The sequence below is a fragment of the Oncorhynchus mykiss genome, chromosome 13, assembly GCF_057628025.1.
Source record: "Oncorhynchus mykiss isolate SJ-2025 chromosome 13, ASM5762802v1, whole genome shotgun sequence".
Taxonomy (NCBI): Eukaryota; Metazoa; Chordata; class Actinopteri; order Salmoniformes; family Salmonidae; genus Oncorhynchus; species Oncorhynchus mykiss.
This window is the reverse complement of record NC_143034.1, coordinates 47,199,530-47,220,502: the sequence shown is the minus strand read 5'-3', so window position 1 is coordinate 47,220,502 and position 20,973 is coordinate 47,199,530. Positions and strand designations below refer to the sequence as shown.

The following is a 20,973-nucleotide window of genomic DNA, read 5'->3' as shown; positions in this document are numbered from 1 at the left end:
CAGGAGCTTGAATAGAGTGTAAGCTACATTAACAAAGCCTTGATATCTTGGCACTTGAAGCTGCGCTGCCGGTCAACTTAATAAACCTTTCATGGTTAGATTAGTATGGAGAGTTGACATAAGAGCTCCTAGTTCTGTCCGAGTACTGACACACACAGGCGATCACCACACAGATCACATTCAAGGACTTCTTGGAACACACAGATACACACTTCCAAAGACAGTTGTAAACATTGTCTCTTTCAGTCTCTTCCAGCCATCATTGTCTGGCATCCCACACCAAGAGTCATGCTCTTGACAGAGAGAGTGTGTTTCATAGAAGTGAGAAGAAAGAGAGGGACAGAGAGAAAGAAACCGAGAGAGAGAGGGGGGGGGGGGGGGGGGAGCTAGCGAGAGCTTCCCTCAGTGGTCCCACTGTGTTCTGCCTCCTGTGTGTCTCCTAGCCTCCCACTCCTCTGTCTGTCCCTGGCCTGCCAACAAGGGGCTCAGTTGAGGCGGGAGAGGGAAGGAGTTGGGAGAAAATAGAGATGATGTGAGACAGATATGGATGCATGGGAGCGAGAGGCTCCTGTCCTGTTTGAGGGGCAGGCAGTAGGCCATGGAGGCATTTCATAAAGGCACCAGCCAGACTGTATGGGTTGGGGTTGTATGACAGGCCTCTGTTAGACATCATGGCCCTGACTGCTGCTGACACTGAGCTTGGCACCACATGCTGGGATGAGGGGGCGACTACAGTCTGTCTAAAGTCTGTCTACTGACAGTCTACTGACGGTCTACTGACTGTCTACTGTCGGTCTACTGACTGTCTACTGTCGGTCTACTGACTGTCTACTGTCGGTCTACTGACGGTCTACTGACGGTCTACTGACGGTCTACTGACTGTCTACTGACGGTCTACTGACGGTCTACTGTAGGTCTACTGACGGTCTACTGACTGTCTACTGACTGTCTACTGACTGTCTACTGTCGGTCTACTGTCGATCTACCTCCGGTCTACTGTCGGTCTACTGTGTACCAGACAGGCACCATGGGTGAGCTGCCACTCTGGGTTAGTAGGTCAACACAATGGGACACTAACACACAACACCTAACCTAAAATGAACATATGTTGCCCATTTGGGCATATGCCAGCCCTCCCATCCGATCCCACACCTGTCTCCTCTCTCTCTCTCTCTGCAGTATCACATCTCAATCAACCTAGCTAACCAGAGGCTTTTGTTCACTTCACACTAGACACTGTGGACGTGAATACACATGTAACTACGCCCACTGAGCTGCTCAGGAGAAGCTCTCTATCCGCAGAACAGAACGTGAAGCCTGCAGGGCTCATAATGAGCAATAACGGCTTCATGACATGACTAATCATGTTCAAATGAAGGTGCTATAAAGGTTAGTGCACACAGACGGAGGTGTGGGATGACCTGCTGGAACCTATCCTCTCCTATTCCGGATGGACAGAAATCTATGAAGCTCACTTTCAGAATGGCACAAACTCGCAACATCCCTTCAATATCAGAGTGCTTTTCAATACAGACTTACTCTGCTTAGCCTACATTCACTTGTGACTACATTCCCCTAAAAAACAAATTAAACTGGTCTAATCTGTGCGAATATACCTGAGACTATACGTCAGAGTGTCTCCTCCCTGCCTTGTGATGGGCCATTAGATAGGTGTGGCCCAGTGGCCATGTAATGGTCGTGTAGCACAGCACCTAATTCTTAGTGTGATGATTATAGTCAGTAAGTTATTTGACACACTCCCTCTAGCGCCAGCAGTAAATCACCTGTGTGACAGCTCTGAGGCCTCCCGGTCTTCTCTGCTCTGTGGAGGTGGCAGCACACACACACACACGCTTGTGACAGCCTCGCCCCTCCAGGGTGTGTTCCTGAAGTGAGATTGAGTCACCTCGCTCACCCTGTCCTCCCTCCCTCCCTCGCTCCCTCAGGAGGCTGCATGTCCCGTCTGACTTGAGGCTTCAGAGAGCCTCAACTCACCGCTCCCTCAGCGCCCCCACCCTCAGCCCTCCTCCCTTTCCTGTTTGAGTTGTCCTCTGGTAGCGAGTTGTGACATTATCAGGCATGTATACTGTTCATCAGCTGCGTTATATAATTCTAGGGATTTTCACTCCACGCTGTCTGTGCTCTGAGAGGACTGAGACTGAGATTGCCTGGGAGTGAGGTGGGAGAGGGGAGGGGGTAGATACGGATATGATGCCTGACTGATATTGTGATGCAGGCCTGAGATCACTCATCTCCCCCTCCACCACCACCATCCCACACTCACGTCACGTCTTGGCTCCCAAGTGGTGCAGCGGTCTAAGGCACTGCATCACAGTGCTAGAGGCATCACTACAAACCCTGGTTTGTATCATAACTGGCCGTGACTGGGAGTCCATGAGGCGGAGCACAATTGGCCCAGCGTCATCTGGGTTAGGGTTTGGCCGTCATTGTCATTGGCAAGCTGACTTGCCTTGTTAAATAAAGGTTAAATAAATACAAAGTAAAATAAAGACTGCCATGACCACTGCTGCTGGTGGAGGTCAAGTGGTCTGTGTGTGTGTGTGTGTGTGTGTGTGTGTGTGTGTGTGTGTGTGTGTGTATCTGTCTTATCTTGAACCCGGGTGTGAGAGTCCCCCTGTCTCATGCTGACAGATGGCCTGCGAATCTGGTAGTGGTATTGGCGCGTCCTACAGATATAGAATCTTAATTTGATCACCCTGTTGCATGAGAACTTGTAGTGTATTTGAGGTTTAAAAGGCTTCTGAAGTTTGTCATTTCCACTTGATTTTCCCTCATGAAAAATGCATCAACCTCTACAAAAATGACCATTATTTATAATCCACATAATAATTCACATTTCTTGTTGCTGCAGGATAATTTTTCTGTTGTAGCAAATTTGCTCAAAGTAAGATCCTACGTGTACTTCTGTGTGTGTGTTCGTGTGTGGTCAGGCATACTATGACTCTCACAAACTTTTACAGATGCACAATCGAGAGCATCCTGTCGGGCTCTATCACCGCCTGGTACGGCAACTACTCCGCCCACAACCGTAAGCCTCTCCAGAGGGTCGTGAAGTCCGCACAACGCATCACTGAGGGCAAACTACCTGCCCTCCAGGACACCTACACAACAATGTCACAGGAAGGTCAAAAAGATCATCAAGGAGAACAACCACCCGAGCCACTGCCTGTTCACCCCGCTATCATCCAGAAGACGAGGTCAGTACAGGTGCATCAAAGCTGGGACCGAGAGACTGAAAAACAGATTCTATCTCAAGGCCACACTTGTGTGTATAAGGTAGTTGTGAAATTGTTAGATTACTTGTTAGATATTACTGCACGGTCGGAACTAAAAGCACAAGCATTTCGCAACACTCGCATGAACATCTGCTAACCATGTGTATGTGACCAATAACATTTGATTTGATTTGAGAAACCCCATGAACCAAGCTCTGGAGAGGGAAGCAAACGATAAAGAGATTGGGTACTAATGATGTCCGTGCTTGGTGACACATCATTTACACAGAATCACACACGAACATCAAGAGCTATAGAGGAACTTCTGGTGTAAACGTTCTGTAAAACTGGAACACTGACTTCCTGAAAGCAGCACAACGTGTGTTCACTCAGGCGTACACAAACAAACACACACACACACACACACACACACACACAACTTACCCGTTTGTCCCATTGGCTGTGCGAGTCGGCTGAGAGAGAGTCACCTCAAGTGGACCCTGTGAAGAAAAGCAACAACTTAACCCAGCTAGCACATTTGGTTCCTTGAATGTTGTGGACATGTACGTTTTTGGTTTCCCATTGGTTCTGGGAATGAAGCTATACATATCCTGACCGGTAAAACGTTCTGAGAACAGAAGTGAACATTTCGCCTGTTCTGGGAACATTCATATTTAGGTTGAAGGGAGGTTCTGAGAAGGTTTTACTATGGTTCCCTGAGAGGTTGTATTAATGTTCTGAGAACGGAAATTATAGGTTATTTGAAGGTAATAAAAGTACGGTTCTGAGAACATGTTTCAATAAGACTTTTAATAACATTGTTAGCTTAGTTGAACTGTTTTCAACTCCAAGCACAGATCAAAATGAATTTGCTTAGGCATTAATCATGTAAACACGTGTCTTTTTTGTATTTATCGTGGCACATCAGTGAGATTTGAATCTATGACCTTTTGTTCTTAATCCATGGAATTAGTCCACTGGGCCCCCAGGATGGAGCTAGCATGCCATGTTTTTGAATTCATACAAAGCTGTTAAGTTTAGTCTATTCAAACAGACTCCATTTCAAAGGAAACAAGCGCTCATTAACATCAGGTGTGGCCAATTAGTGGGTGCAACCAACACAGCTGAACACGCTTAACAAGACAGAGGATAGAGATAGTTTTGTTGATGCTCAGAACATAATCATTTACTTCAATAACATTATTAGAAAGTTCTCTGAACGTTACTACAGTTTTCTTGTGGTTTTTTATGGATCTTGTTTTTATGTTCTCTGATCTATTTGAGAACATGGCTTTAAATAGAACCATGATTTCTCATGTAGGAAACGTTATGCTGAAACTACTGAAAATCCCAGAGAAGAATGTTGTTTCTAAACATATTCAGAACAATGTAAGCATATGACTTTAAATGGAACCACGATGGAAACCTTTAGGAAACATTATGCTGAAGTACTGAAATTCTCACAGAAGAACGTTGTTTCTTAATGTTCTCTGAACTATCTGAGAATATTCCCAATTGTTAAACCAGTTGGAGAACGTTCCTAGAATATTACCAAAATGTAATATTTGAACTTTTAGGAAACGTTCTGTTCAAGTTGTGTAAATGAGCTTAGAATGTTTCAAAGCCAAGCAACTATCCTGCACCATTCCCAGGAGGTTTTGGGAAGGTAGTGTGTAAAATAACCATAGGACCAACACCCTCTCACCAAGATCTAAGAAACATATGGTTCTCATAACGTTATGTGCTAGCTGGGAAGAGTCTGCATTCTGATTACAACATACATGAGTAATGAGGGGTGATCTGAGAGAGCTATGGGCCAATCAGTTCAAGGTAGACAACCCTGTCGATATTTGATGTAGGCTAGTTAATGTGCTATGACAGTTAGCATGGTAGGTTCCCGGGCAGTCTAGATGGGGTGATTTCCCCCCTGAAGGTTTGCCCCCCAGCCAACCCTGTGTGTTACAGTATAGCATTCTGCCTGCCTTTCCTGGCAGCCACACCAGGCACATAGCTGCTCTGTTCTTGTAATGGTTGGCTTTCACATCCAAGGGTGAGATGGTTGGGAGAAATATGGCATTCAAAACAGGCTCATTTAACATAAGAACCAGGAACAGAGGATTATGTTGTGCTTTAGCTCAACACACACCCCCACGCCCTTTTATTCACATCCAGTCGTTTCTGTGAAAAAGGCAAATAACATCAAATATTTGTGGTCAGTCGCACTCCTATCTCACATAGCTGTCTGTGTCTATAAACACACACACATGACAAAATGATATATTCAAGTCCCATAAGACTAATGTTGGTACAGTGTCAAAATAAACAAACAGAAATCAATCCCTTCTTTTTCTTAGCAGACACTTCTAGCCAGAGCACTTGAACCTTTAGGTCACTAGACCAACCAAGGCTGTAACACCGTATAGCCTACCCTCACATGCTGCTGGCACTCCTCTTTCAGAGAGAGACAGAGAGACAGAGAGAGAGAGAGAGAGAGAGAGAGAGAGAGAGAGAGAGAGAGAGAGAGAGAGAGAGAGAGAGTGAGAGAGAGAGGCCAGACCAGGGAGACAAACAGACTAGGCCCATAAATGAGGGTGTAGAGACAGACTCCCGTTTCTACTTTAACTGCACTGATGACTAAGCAGAGGGCTTTTTTTCATTTCCTGGAAAATCACAATGAGGGGCCAACATCATTTCAGTGTACAGTACTTTTCCTCTTAAACAGCCATCTATCTCCACCCCTCTCTCTGCCGCACACTGAGCGATGTGTCAACTGAATACACGGAGCCCCTGCTAGCAGTCAAGTTAAATCAATTTTCACGGTGGAACAGTGAACTTTTTATTCCGGGACGCCCTGTGAAGTAGCCAGTGGCTGAAAAGGAGATTTCCTTTTACTGCCTATGGGCCCTTAGGAATCCTAGCCTGGCCTTGGAAAACCTCATCAGAGCTAGCCTGTGATCCAGTTGGCCCGTGTCTGTGATGCGCTGTGTGTTTCTGTGGCCTGTGTTGTTGTCTCTGAGGAAACACAGCCTTAAGGGAGGCCCTGCGGCGGCCCAGCCCGGGGTTCTGGCCTACCTGAAACACTATCCAGGTCAGCTCTGGGCCCCTCGCTGTTCAAACACCACATGTTACTGCTGGGTCTGCTAAGTTTAGGACTCTGCCTCCGCAAAGTGCTTCAGAAAGTTAAAAACAAAAATGGGAAAAGAAAAATCCAACTACTAATTTACAGTACGAGGGTAGACGCCGGGCGGAGGGCCCGAGGTCAAATGAAAGGATAAGAAGAAGGTGTGAGTAATGTGACTGAGTTCAAGTTTAACCCAGGAACAGGTATTGTAAATGTCAGACGAGCCCGATAGGAATGACTGAATGGTGTCGTAAAGCAATTTGTGAATGAGGCTCGAGCGGGCTGTGGCCCTCCCCTGCTCCTGGCTCTGCTTGGCCCTCGTCGACCCTCAACCGTCTGGCCAAGTCCCGTTCTCTAGACATTGGCTCACACCAGACACAGCCTGAGTTTGCCATGTCTGACTGAGAGAAAACTGGTGACGGAAATGATAGATGTCACTGTTTGCCATATGGCAATTCTGCTTATAAATCCAATAAATAAATCCTCCCCGGTCTTATTGTGAGTAGGTACTCTCTACGAAAAGGTACTCTCTACGATCTCCCCCGTCTGTGTATCTAGGCCCAAGATTCCCAAACTTTTTCACTCACACTTATTTCCTGCTATTCTACACATTTTGTCATGGGTGGCAGAGAAAATGTTGCCATTTTAAAGCTCATTTTCTTGTAATTCTATACGTTCCCTTGTCTAATGTGTATTTGTGTGACATTTGAGTGACTCAAACATTACAAGAAAGTCTATGGGCTCGTTGATCTGGACAAGTGATAAATATCTCTGTAATGACAAGAGGAAAACTGATGATGTACTACCCAATTTTGTGCATTCCACTATCACAACTTTCCACTATCCCCCCCCCCCCCCTCCAGGTTTGTGAACTCTTTAAATGCATAGTCCCAAAGATGATAGAAGGAAAAAAAGAAGGAGAGAATGCCGTGCTATTCAGAAGTCCGGAGGAGTCGATCTCGCTGTAGAGTAGACCGAGTGGAAGAGAGGGCAGGCAGGGGATGAATCATACGGACTGGAGCGGGGGCCCGGGAAGGAGGGAGGGAGAGATGTCGTGATGTATTCGTTCCGCGGCTCACTTCCGCTCTCCTCTGGCCCCCCTCCACCACCACCACCCTCTCCTCCCTCCTCCTCCCCCTGCCTGGCCCTGCAGCTCTCCTGGGAGGCTGAGTAACCAGGATGAAATGCTCGGGCTCTGACAACGCCAGCCTGAGGACCAGATGTGTGGCCTGAAGGAGGTGAGGCCGCGACGCAACGGAAACCAAATATAAACCAGTGTACCGTAACACCTCTGAAGACTCTTTATTTAAAAAAAGAGGGGAGGCCAGAGGCATCGGCGTTAGCCGGTTAACGGGACCCACTTTCGTGCAAGCCACGACTGGACCTGCTTCTTCCCGGTAATGCTGGCAGCTGTCGTAGACAGGCACATTGCCGGGTGGCAAACATAACTAGGGCTAACTTCACATTGCATCTAGCAGAATGCTGAGATTTAAGTGGAAACATGGAAGGGAGAAAGAATGACGGATGTCCTCTCCTAAAATTAGTGCCCTGGCTATCTCAACACTGAAGGCATTCAGCTCAGCCTGCCTGACTGTTTGGGCAGCTGTTGGGAGAGCAATTTCTTTGAATCCGGATTGTAAACATGCAGGGGAAAGGTTCTGAACTGGCCCAGGCAGTGACCGCTCTGCCAGCCAAGCCTGCACAAGCGTCAAAAAACTGCCTCCTGCCTCCAACTACAGCTGGAGCACAGGCCGGCCACAGAGCGTCACTCCAGGGTTTTAGTATTACGGCTGTTACTCTTCACAACCCTTCTTGGCACCGCAGGGGAAAAGGTCGACGTAGAAGTTGGTGGTGAAGATGTTGGATGGGATGTATCTGGAGCGGAGGGGAGACTCCTCACTCCTCCACCAGGCCTGTGGGTAGCTGTGGTCATCCCTGGCAGCAGCAGGGGCCATTTAGCTAACAAGCTTTTACAGAGAAAACGTTCCAACACACACACACAGAGGGAGGAGGGCTGGGAGGTCTGACCTACTGCCTCAAAGTGTGGCTTGTCCAACGCTGAACGTAACTGAGGCCACTATGTAAACAGTGGAACTTCCCTGTAGGGCTTTCCCAGGACCAGGACTCATCTACGACACTCACCTTCCGACCCCACCCCCAAAACCACCACTGACACCATGGAAAGACAAATATTACAGTTCAAAAATCCTTTGATTTTCCTTGGGATGGACGGCCTTCGGAGTCTGTGCTGTAATGGTGCATTCTTAGTCTGGGTCAGCTGAGGTCTAATGGTTGGCTCAGCAGGTAGTATTGACTGGTCGTATCTATATCCAGCACACATCAGTGAGAGGGGTCAGGCCGGGAGGAAACAGGATTAGCAGTAGGCAGGAAATCAATCATCAATATTTTCTCGGGAGTTGTGTCCGGTTATAGTTAAGAAGCTGATACAATCTCAAGTGGGAGGTGAGGCCTACTGTTTGTAGAAGGGATGTTCTTTAGCGGTTACTCTCTTTGTGCTCTTTTGGGAAAGGAAGTGTGCAGCACACTATTGGGTAAATCCATATTAATTCATTTCAAAAGCTAACAGGGTTGTCAAACCCTAAGAATTTATTGCGCAAAAATGTTTTGAATAGAAATTGATATTTCACAAAAAAATCTTTACACGTCAATTATCTAAAAAAACGTGGAAAATCCGATTTTGTTCATACGCTGTAGCTTAGACCCTACTTCAGATCCTCTGAGGTGTTTGTGTTGTGCCGCCGTCGGTTGAGACACAACATGCTGTTGAATACAGGGTGGGTGTCATTTCAATCCTAGAAATAGAATTCATAGAATGGACCTATCCCTTCAGACTAGCTCTAGCTGGTATACCATTAAAATGTCAATTCAATTGCAATTTTAAGATCTAATTCCTACCACAAAGATGGCCGCCGGTCCACCCACCGTCGAATGTCAACTGGTCATGTCTATATTATTATCTATCCTTCAATGAGTTCAATAGATTTCCTATGGAGGAATGACAGTAGCCTAAAATGTAAAACAACATATTCCCACTCAAGTCAACATTCTCTGATATGTGGACCTCCAACCATCTTTATGGTATTATCTGAAAGTCTAAATATCTATTTAATTCTCATTTTAGTACATTATCAGACAAAACATGACACCCACCTGTATTCAAGAGCATGTTGTGTCTCAACCGATGGCGGGCACAACACCAAAACCTTAGATTATGTAAAATAGGGTCTAAACTACAACATAGGTGAATATGTCATTAAAAAATGTTTTTTTTTAATTATAAAACAGTTTGACCACCCTGTTTGTAAGCTTTTAAATGATATCTCAACCATTGATCTTTGCCAGTGCTGAAGACATGTCTCATGGTATGCAGGGGTATGCAAAATAAGTCAACTTTATCTCTTGAAGGTTTTGGCATTCAGCTCCAAAAAGGTTGCGTTCAAATCAACAAAAAGTGATTTACCCCACTGTAAGTCACAATGAGGTAATGACAGAGAGAAGACATGATTGCGAGGCTAAAAGGGGTGGTGACAGTTTTTGGCCTGGATATGCATGGCTAGGTTAGATGGGGAGGTTGAGCACAGGAGGTTGGTGTCCCCTTAATTGGGGAGGACAGGCTTGTGGAAATGGCTGGAGCGGAATAGGTGGAATGGTATCAAACACATGGGTTCTGTGTGATGAATGCCATTCCATTAGCTCCCTTCCAGCCATTATGAGCCGTCCTCCCCTCAGCAGCCTCCACTGCTGTGGAGAGGGTCTTACTTTAAGCCCATCAAGCTGCATTAACTGAGACATACTACAATAGCCCTGCATTGATTGAGGAAATGGACCATGGATGGAGGTTGTTTTTTTTTTAGCTATCACTGCCAGACAGATGGTGCATAATGATCAAGACATGGGATGTTTGCCAAGAACAACTCTCCAGTACGGACACCTCTCTGGATCCCCCTGAGCACCAGATGTTCCTCTTATCTCCGGACCAGACCCGTCTGTTAGTGCCGATGGACTGATGGGAAGAGACCTGCCTATCCATCGCAACTCAAGACCATTTCCATTAAAGAAAAGTATCTCCCTCCAGTTTCTAAAACCTACGTGTGTAACAGCTGGCAGACAGAACGGATGATAGGAATGGATATAGACTATCACTCATAACATCTTCAGGAGGGGAACAGGAGGGGAGAGTGGACTATTCGGCTGGATGGGCGCTTCATGTTCTCGTTGTGGAAGAAGACCTGCTGCCCAAGTCAAGCTAAGCACTGCAAGCAATGAAGAAAATAGGACTGAAAGCTTAACATGAAGAAATATTGAATTAGGCCTACAACTAGAGGGCTTGCTCAGCAGCCGTCAGTCATATTGACTTTGACGATGATTTCTCGGCAAAGCTCCTTTTTTTAAATGGACTTGTGAGGAGGGCGCAGTACATTGTGTCCTAGAGTGACGTAAAGAGGTTACCTCAATACAGGGCAACAATGACCCCACACAAAGCTGAACTCTCTGTGCCCGATTATGTGACTGACATTACAGAGAAGACAAGGCCACAGTCTTGTTTGCCATACAGTGGACAGAGGCCACAGGATCGATTCCATTTAACACGGGGCTTTATTGGTTACATCACACTGCGTGAGATTTCTCAATGTGGCCCAGGCCTCAAAGAACAGGCCAGACACAGGGATCAACACACATTCTGTCTGTCTGTGTGCCCTGGAACTGTATTTTATCGTCGTGGAGGGAGCAGGTCACATGAATGACCTGACACGATCCCTGTATCCTGGAAAAGGAATCAGTCAGGTCAGCATGATGGCAGTGGTACCACTTCAAAACTGTAAATATGGGCTCTGTGACAAAGCTGATCTAACACAACCTCTAGTCTAGGCCTATCTTTGTGCACATAGACCTGCTCCTTCCTGCCTATGTCTGCATGTTACCATGTGTATCAATCTGGGATAGGATTCTAAAGTGGAATATGGTTATTTTTTGTTGTTGCATGGATAGACCTTTCCCTGGCCCAACTTCGTTGTCCTGCTGCTGAATCCATAGCCAGCAGTGAGTGTATTCATGAGCTGGTGTTCAGGGCAAAATCAGGAAGGTGGGTAACTTGGGTGACAAGGAGTAATGTAGCCAGCTATACCTCTCTGTGGTGAGGAATGAAATTGGTTCATCAATTTATAGCTGCCACTTACTTGTGTGTTTCCCTTCAAAGCAAGCTGCACCATGAGTTATGCTGGCTACGTAGCCTATTCTTAGTTATAACTATGTTATAACATGTACATGTGTCATAGCAAGCAATCAGACTCCAATACAATTTCTACTTTGTGTACTCTCAAACGTGTTCCATACAGGTTAAATGCTTGGTTACTTTTTCTAAACATGTAGCGTCAGCTTTTATGTCCCCCTATGTAGCAAAATCCCAACTGACTGACATATTGGCTGTTCTTTAGTAGTCAGGACGATGAGAATAATACATAGGCTGTGCATAGATGCGTATGACAGGTCTTAACAACGACGTATAACTGCATCATAGGGGAGGAGTGGGCAGACAAATCATATTAACATGGTAATACTAATAATGCATGCAGATGAGGTTCCTTACACGTCCGTTGCGAGTCAGATCCTCCTTGTTGCGCAACTCAAACGATTCTTCCTCCTCTTTCTCCCCATAGTCCCGTCCGAGCAAATTGAAACCCTGCCTGCAGCACAGAAACCAACAAAATCCTTGCACAGGCATTCAAATCGGGTAAAATCAGGTGTTTTCGACTACTCTTGTCGTAAAGTCAACATTCAACGTCTAGTCTCTGGGGGTTACGCGTGTACCTCTCACAGTACGTAACTAAATCCAGAGTCGCGTGAGGATAACATCCAAGTTGAAAGAATTCTCTCCATAGACTTCCAGAGGGAATGTGACAAACAGACACAAACGCCAAGAGGACAGTCCAACACTAGCCTATAGAAGGAACATAGAAGCTATCGAAGAGTTCAACCTGGTGAAAATTAGTCTGAAAGTTGTGTCAAATCTGTCCTTCCAAAAGGTGATGCCTTGTCCCGAGACCTTGCTCGTATCTGAAGTCGTTGCACAAGTTATCACACGCTAACTAAAATACCAATATGTCTACTTTCACGCCTAAATGCCACTACTGGCTGACAAAACCGTGAATATTGTAAATAAGAGCCGTCTAAAGAAATCAATATGAAGAGCGAAATTCGTGTGGCCTGCTGCTATTCACATACTACAGTGTAGTAGCTAAACTTAAGGTTAGGCAGGCGATTATGACTGACTTGACTTGAGTTTGAACAAAAGCGTGCCAGAGATCAGCCAGCCTTGAATGGGCGGGTCGAGCCGGCCCCTCTTGTCGAATGCGAAATATAACTGGCTGGACTATAACACGCCCAGAAAAGGCACGCCCATCTTACACGCCCCCTCTTCCCACAGACTATTGCGTCATATGCCTCTTTGATGACCTACCACTTTAGCATCCTTGCCCGTCATTCTTGAGAAGATATGGTTTCTTACCACGTCTACTTCATGTTTGTGTGAAGGCTACTGTAAATACCGTGTTGGTAGGCCTAAGCCAGTACTTTTGTAATTGTGTATTTTCTGGCAGTTTTTCCTGGTTTATTTAGCGTGTGTGTTGTGCGTGCGAATGTGTGCCCGTTAATACAGGCATTTGACCTCGGAAACACAAGAAATGCCTCAATAGAAAGCAGATAGATTCTCCCTTTATTCTCTATTCCAGTAAACTCCCTTCAATGACTTCACAGGCAGTTATGGTGATCACTAATAGACAGAGCTCTTCTTCCCAAATGTTGTTAACAGATAAGCCTGTCTGTGACTTTGTTCGGGTTTGCACAACAAGAAATAACTTTTCTCTACATGTGATATCAGATTGAACACATGAGTGTATTACTTTGTGGTTGGAACTTCTTAAGACTTGATCAGATCATATCTAGATGTGTTTTTAGCCAATATAAATTTGTCAAATTATACTTGTTGTTTTGTTCCAGAGAATTAATATTGATCAGTAATTACCAGAATATATAGCTTTGACACTAGACTAATATACTAGACTAGTGTATGAAATTTGCTTTGAGAGCAATTCAGGAGAACTAGAAAACAACCAACACCTCAAAACTTCTATCCACATTCCCCTGACTTATAACCTCTTAAAATGGTCCACTCGCACACTGTCATGAAGACGGCGTGACATTGCCTCTCCCCCCTCAGGATTTGGCTTGGGACCTCAAATCCTCAAAAAGAGTATCTTGACTGGCTGCATAATTACTTGGTATGGCTCCTGCACCGCCCTTGATCACATGGTGCTACAGAGGGTGGTGTGGAGAGCCGAGTACATCACTCCCTGCCATCCAGGACCTCTATACCAGGCGGTGTGAAAGGAAGGAAAATTGTGAAAGACCCCAGCCACCCAAGCCATAGACTGTTCTCTCTGCTTCCGCGCGGCAAGCGGTTCCGGAGAAACAATTATGACAGCAACAGGCTCCTGAACAGCTTCTATCCCCAAGCTATAAGACTGCAAAATAGCTAACAAAATGGCTACACAGACCTGGCATTGACCCTTTCATTTTTATTTTTGCACAGACTCTATGCACACTCACAGGACTCTACACACCCACTCATACTGAGACACACACACACACACACACAAACACACACACACTCACATACAATCATTAAATACGCTGCTGCTGCTACTCTGTTTATCATATATCCTGATGCCTAGTCACCTTACCCCGATAAATATCTACCTCTACCACGCCAGTATCCATGCACACTGTAAATATGGTATTGGCACTGACCCTGGAACTGACCCTGTATATAGCTACTGACCCTGAAACTGTCCCTGCATATAGCTACTGACCCTGGAACTGTCCCTGCATATAGCTACTGACCCTGGAACTGACCCAGTATATAGCTACTGACCCTGGAACTGACCCTGTATATAGCTACTGACCCTGGAACTGACCCAGTATATAGCTACTGACCCTGGAACTGACCCTGTATATAGCTACTGACCCTGGAACTGACCCAGTATATAGCTACTGACCCTGGAACTGACCCTGTATATAGCTACTGACCCTGGAACTGTCCATGTATATAGCTACTGACCCTGGAACTGACCCTGTATATAGCTACTGACCCTGTATATAGCTACTGACCCTGGAACTGACTCTGTAAATAGCTTACTTACTTTTTCGTGTTCTTCTTCTTTCTATTTCTCATGTATTTTTGTCCTACTTTACTTCAATTGATAGTACTACGGATATTGATTACTGTGTTGTTGGGAAAGAGTTTGGAAGAAAGGCATTTCAATGTATTTGTGACAATAAAACTCTTTCTACACTACAACACTCCACCTCTGTCCAACCCAACCTCTAACTCTTATACTGTCCTTCTGACGCCCTCAAACACACACACACACACACACACACACACACACACACACACACAGTCCCCAACCCCCCCTCCCCCCACCGTCCCCTCTTCCACTTTGCTGAGCACTCTGTAAAGGTGCCGTGGTAGAAGGCAGAGTGACTGGTACTAAATCCAGACATGTGATATCTCTCTAAACCCCTCGGCGCTCACTCTCATTTCTCCCTTAATATCCCTTCATTTCCCCTGCGCTGCTTGGAGTAAACTCCCCCGTGCATTCTTGCTCAGCCGGCCTTAACTCATTCTTGACTGAAGGGACATTCAGTAGGGATCGCTGTGTGCTGCAGACTACTAGTCTGTCTGAGGATCATTCCCTGCTGGTTGTGTACGTGCCGCTCTTGGCTCAATCCCTTTAGCATTTCTAAAGCACATGCTTAAGCATTCATGTCTGCATGTACACACACACACACACACACACACACACACACACACACACACACACACACACACTGTCTCCCCCCATGCTCTGTGAACCCCCCACCTCTTCTGTACCCCATAGCACTGTGAGGGATGAACTCTCATTATTGTGTGCAGCACAGCAGCTCAATAGAAGCCTATGGATGTCCCTGTTCTGCCGAGTGACAGCGCCATGCTGTCATGTACCATAAGTACTCTGCCTGCCTCCCTCCCTCATCCCCGCAGGCCACCCCTAGCCCCAGCACTATGAGGGGGAGAGGAAAGGAGCTGCTCACTGTTTCACAACAACTGTACCATGACACAGGCAGAGCGAGAGAGTGGGGGGGTGGCCTGAGGTGCGGGCGTGAAGTTTTAGTTCTGTTTATATGTATGTGAGTCTCTCTCTCTCTCTCTCTCTCTCTCTCTCTCTCTCTCTCTCTCTCTCTCTCATCCTCCCCCATCTCCCAGAACAATACCCCAGAGGCCCAGCACCCACAGACCTGCAGTAACATATGTTTTATTTTTAGAGCTCACTCAGCCCACGCCAATGGGAAAAAAAGAAAGGCCTCTCCCTCCATATGGTTTCTGAGAGTTGAAGTGTCACAGAAAGTGAATGGCTGTTATAACAGTTTTTCTCAATTGCTAAAACACAATTTCTGAAACCTTGCTCCATTTCCTGAAAACATTAAACACAAAACCTCATCTTCAAGCACTATTTACATAACCTCTGACTCCTCTTGCAAAATGAAACATTCGCCTCAAAACAGTTTTACCTGTGTTCAAAATCAAACACTTCTCTCAGATCATAAACAAAGTGATCAAAATGATATACACTCTCAAGCAGTCAGTAAACAATACACCGAAAAATAGAAAACACATTGTTCAAAACATACAATTCTCAGGGAGAAGTACATTTTTAATCTAAAAACATATTCATATTTTTCCGTCATTGTCTTTTGATGAACGAAAACATGTTCTATCATAGTAGTTCAAAATTTATCAGAAATTACTACTCTGCTTTGCTCTTTGCAATTTTTATTTCTGTTCTTCCTTCTTGTACCCCTATTGTTACAGTACTGTACCCTGCATCTCACAAACTTGTCCTTTGTCTCAGTGATACTGTAATTCTTGTTCTTTGATGATATGAACCTGCAACCAGTCAAAATCTATTGAGCAGTCAGTACTGTTAATAAATGGAAAGCACAATGTTCAGGGCCATACAATGTGTCCATTGTACAGTATACAGCCTCCAATGCACTGTACTACAGTATCCATTCTCAGACTTTCTCCTTCCCACCTTCAACAACCTGTTTGCTCTCTGAACTGGCTTATATTGGTTTTGTCGCATCATTTGAAACAGGTTAAATCAATTTTGAGTGGTTGTGTTCAATCAATGACATTTGTTCTCTATTTGTATTTGATTGTTGCCACTTGTGTTTACCAGTATGGATGACATGTGCATTAGAGTGCAGAACGTGTTTTGAGAATGAGAATGTGTTTAGAGTTTTGCTGAAAAGTCTAAATGAGATCTGCAAATTGTGTTTTACCATGTGAAATGGTTTAAGGTATTGACAACAGACTGCAAAATTAGCTAAATGAGTCCAGGCAACTGAAAATGTTGTTCAGCCAATGGGTTTTAGTGTTTTAGCAATTGAGAAAAACTGTACGATTACCGTCATAGATCAAGAGAATTCATAGTCAAAGTGCGTCAGATTTGTTTTTCTTTGTTTGCTGAAGGAAGGAGCATCCAAAATATTAAATATTCCTTTTTCTCTCTTTGCATCACTGTGTGCCAACACAAAGCGACTGATCCCATTCATTTACAGTCTCTTTCCAAACTGTCTTACTCTCACCCAGCCCCCCTCTTTCTTTCTTTCTTTTTCTTTCTTTCTTTCTTTCTTTCTTTCTTTCTTTCTTTCTTTCTTTCTTTCTTTCTTTCTTTCTTTCTTTCTTTCTCCCCCTGCTCTCCTCCTTCAGGCCGCCTCTCTCCTGCCTCTCAGTTTCCCTCAGTTGAGATATGATGCTCCATTAACACATGCACTCACACACTCACTCAGGCAGGCTAACCTGATACAGTGTTTCAGGCTGACGCACCGGATCAGGAGTAGTGGGGCTGGTGAATGTGGTAGTGGGCCCCCTAGTGCAAACACAGGCCAGCCTTGCTCCTCTCCTCTCTATCCTGGGGAGTGGGGAACCATGTCTTTGACCCCACTCTCTGAGGGTGTCTCAGGGGGATTGGGATATGCATTTTCACACACTTGTACATGTGTGAAACAGGGCAAATATAACCACCCTCTATCTGACCTTTCTGATGTGTGTCCCTGTAGTGAGATATCAGAGAGAGAGAAGGAGGGGGGGCTCTGTGTTTATGGGGTGGGGGTGCTGCTTGGTTGGTATGTATGAGATTGGGATAGACTCTGCTATCCCTGGAAAAAGACCATAGGGTGTATAGGAGAGATTGCTCTAGTATTTGTAGTCATTCTTGGGGAGGAGGTCCACACAGGCAGACAGACAAGGTAGGGGTCGTCTTGTAAAACCATAAAGATATCTCTTACTCTTGTTTCCACTCAATCTCCCAACCCACTCACTAACTCTCTCTCTTCTGGTGGGGTATTCATCAAATATTTCCCCCAAGCCTTTCTGCTGGCTGATCCCACCCACTTCCTGTCTTCCTACCTCTCCGCTCCTCTCTTCTCCTCTCCACGGCCGCCCCAGCCCGTTTGTTGACATTGGTGGTTTGGTGTTTCCAAGGGAGACGTTTTGTAGAATAGACCCAAGTCACACATGTCAGGCTGATGGGAGACAGAGCAGAGCAGGCCCTGTTGTTCACAGTCTCTCTGTGCACCACCAGTTACATGTAGGATTACTGCACACGTCTTATGGGGGTGTACTTGACTGATTATTAACATCGACGTTTCCGTGAAGCTTTAAAAGTCAGTGTAGGGGCCTCTCGGGTGGCGCAGTGGCGCTGTACTGCAGCGCCAGCTGTGCCATCAGAGTCCCTGGGTTCGCGCCCAGGCTCTGTCGTAACTGGCCGCGACCGGGAGGTCCGTGGGGCGACGCACAATTGGCCTAGCGTCGCCCGGGTTAGGGAGGGCTTGGTCGGTAGGGGTGTCCTTGTCTCATCGCGCACCAGCGACTCCTGTGGCGGGCTGGGCGCAGTGTGCGCTAACCAAGGTGGCCAGGTGCACGGTGTTTCCTCCGGCGCATTGGTGCGGCTGGCTTCCGGGTTGGATGCGTGCTGTGTTAAGAAGCAGTGCGGCTTGGTTGGGTTGTGTATCGGAGGACGCATGACTTTCAACCTTCGTCTCTCCCGAGCCCGTACGGGAGTTGTAGCGATGAGACAAGATAGTAGCTACTACAACAATTGGATACCACGAAATTGGGGAGAAAAAGGGGTAAAATTCAAAAAATAAAATAAATAAATAAAAAACAGTCAGTGTAAATTAGTGGACCCTACGGTCTTGTCAGGGATTAGAGCAGTTGATAGGTTGGGATTGGAGCAGTTGATAGGTTGGGATTGGAGCAGTTGATAGGTTGGGATTGGAGCAATTGATAGGTTGGGATTGAAGCAGTTGATAGGTTGGGATTGGAGCAGTTGATAGGTTGGGATTGGAGCAGTTGATAGGTTGGGATTGGAGCAGTTGATAGGTTGGGATTGGAGCAGTTGATAGGTTGGGATTGAAGCAGTTGACAGGTTGGGATTGGAGTAGTTGATAGGTTGGGATTGGAGCAGTTGATAGGTTGGGATTGGTGCAGTTGATAGGTTGGGATTGGAGCAGTTGATAGGTTGGGATTGAAGCAGTTGATAGGTTGAGATTGGAGCAGTTGATAGGTTGGGATTTGAGAGGGGTATTATTTATTGGTGCAAAATTGTGGATCCATCTAGATTTTCAACAACAAACAATAAATGGTCAATAACTGAAGCTACGACTGGTCGACACTGTGAAAGGAGGGAGGGCGGTTCCTTTGGAAGGAGATCTGTCTTTGAAGAGTTAGCTACAGCCATCATCTTACAGATGCAGTCCCAGTGTTCAAAGGTCAGGGGTCATGTCATTCCTCTGGATTAGGGATTTAGACTATCTACTTTACCCTATTGACCTCTCAACCCAGTCTTCTACAGGATTTCCTGAGTCCCCACTGGGTCAAGCGTTGAACCCCATCTCGTCTCTCCACCCCTCACCCTACTGCTGTTAGGTATGGTGGAGGTTTACGCTATGAGGCTACAGTTAGTTGGCGAATAGAGGGGTGTTGCGCTATTGGCCCATTATGTACTGGATAGTGGATTGTGGAGCCCTTTAACTACAGTACCTGACCGGAAGGTACTGTAGTATTCCTCAGAGGAATATTCTGCTGTATATATATATATATATATATATATATATATATTTGTTTTAATTTATTTAACCTTTATTTAACTAGGCAAGTCAGTTAAGAACAAATTCTTATTTACAATGACGGCCTACACCGGCTAAACCCGGAAGACGCTAGGCCAATTGTGCACCGCCATATGGGACACCCAATCACGGCCGGTTGATATACAGCCTGGATTTGAACCAGGGTGTCTGTAGTGACGCCTCAAGCACTGAGATGCGGTGCCTTAGACCGCTGCACCACCCAATACTATGTGACAGAAAGGCCATGTAATGGAAAAAAAGAGAATTAAAGGAGTGACGATGTGGACTGTGAGTATAATCAGCTCTTGTCTTGTGTATGTTGTGTGTGTATGTGCATGTGTAACGCATGCGTGTGCGTGAGTGTGTGTACAGCAGGTCTCCCTGGCCAGCCTGAGGGGTCAGGTTAACTAGCAGTGGAGGATCATGGGGCTTTGAACTGTCGCCGCGGGCACATCTGTTCCCAGAGAGAGAGGGAGCCTGTGGCGGAGCAGAGGGACTGATGTCAGGGCCAGGGCAGGACGAGAAGGGGAAACATTCCCCGTTTAAACTTCTGACCCCATCGCCCAAGTTAACCCACAACCCCTCTCTGGCTCCAGTACAGTATTAATAGCCCTAGCACTACCATCCTGTTACGCTGAGCACACCTGCCTGTCACACTAGTACACCCCTCAATCTGGACTGGAAGATACTTTGTGTTATACTGTGTTACTGGCCCACTGCTAGTGTTGTGTTGAGCGATGGGAGTTTACTGCGTGAGGAAGGTTTTGTTTTAAAGAGCCTGTTTAAGCAGGCCACTGTGGTGTATGCCCACGGGAGGTCAGGAGTTGAACTGACTGGCTGTGTGCGTATTGACTGAGCATACACAAACTAACCGAGCGTTTTGCTACCTCAACCTCTGGACAATAAAACAAGGGACAATTTAGAACATGCAATAGAAATCTCTGGCCCCACCCTCCGCCCCTTCAGTCAGAGTAGGGAACATTTAATACTTACCCCTGGGTTCTGTTGAACTCTTTTAGGAGTCTGGAGACATTGATTCATCTCCTTTAAAACGATATTCTCCTGAAAAATAAAGAAGATAATCTGAGTTTACAAAACATGTTATCTTTCTCTGAGCTGAGTTACAGTAGGCGTATGTATACAGTGCTGTAAGTATTTTGGATTACGTATAAGGTTATACCAAGGACACCGAAGACGTGCGTGCCCTCAGTAGAATTACATAACAGGACTTTACACCATTACTCCCCGTTACTCATAGATAGATGAATATTCCATAGGCACTAATTCTTCAACTGACCACAAAATGTAAAACAAGACAAGAAACAAGAGCTTAAGCTCCCTTATCATCGTCTTTAATCTTTA

At 45.7% G+C, this 20,973-nt stretch overlaps 1 protein-coding gene across 2 annotated transcripts in view; it reads right to left on the bottom strand.

Moving 5' to 3' along the window:
• LOC110486280 (unconventional myosin-X) overlaps nt 1-12,711 on the bottom strand; it is a 47,482-nt gene extending 34,771 nt beyond the window's left edge. The window contains exons 1-2 of one of the 2 annotated variants that reach the window (XM_090196340.1): nt 11,966-12,711; nt 3,681-3,736 (exon numbers count right to left, since the gene is read on the bottom strand). In XM_090196340.1, coding sequence (XP_090052466.1) covers nt 3,681-3,736; nt 11,966-12,100 — 191 coding nt within the window. In that variant the 5' untranslated portion in view covers nt 12,101-12,711. The remainder of the gene's footprint in view (nt 1-3,680; nt 3,737-11,965) is intronic. The other variant, XM_090196341.1, reaches the window with a different exon arrangement.
• Nucleotides 12,712-20,973: the final 8,262 nt, after the last annotated feature.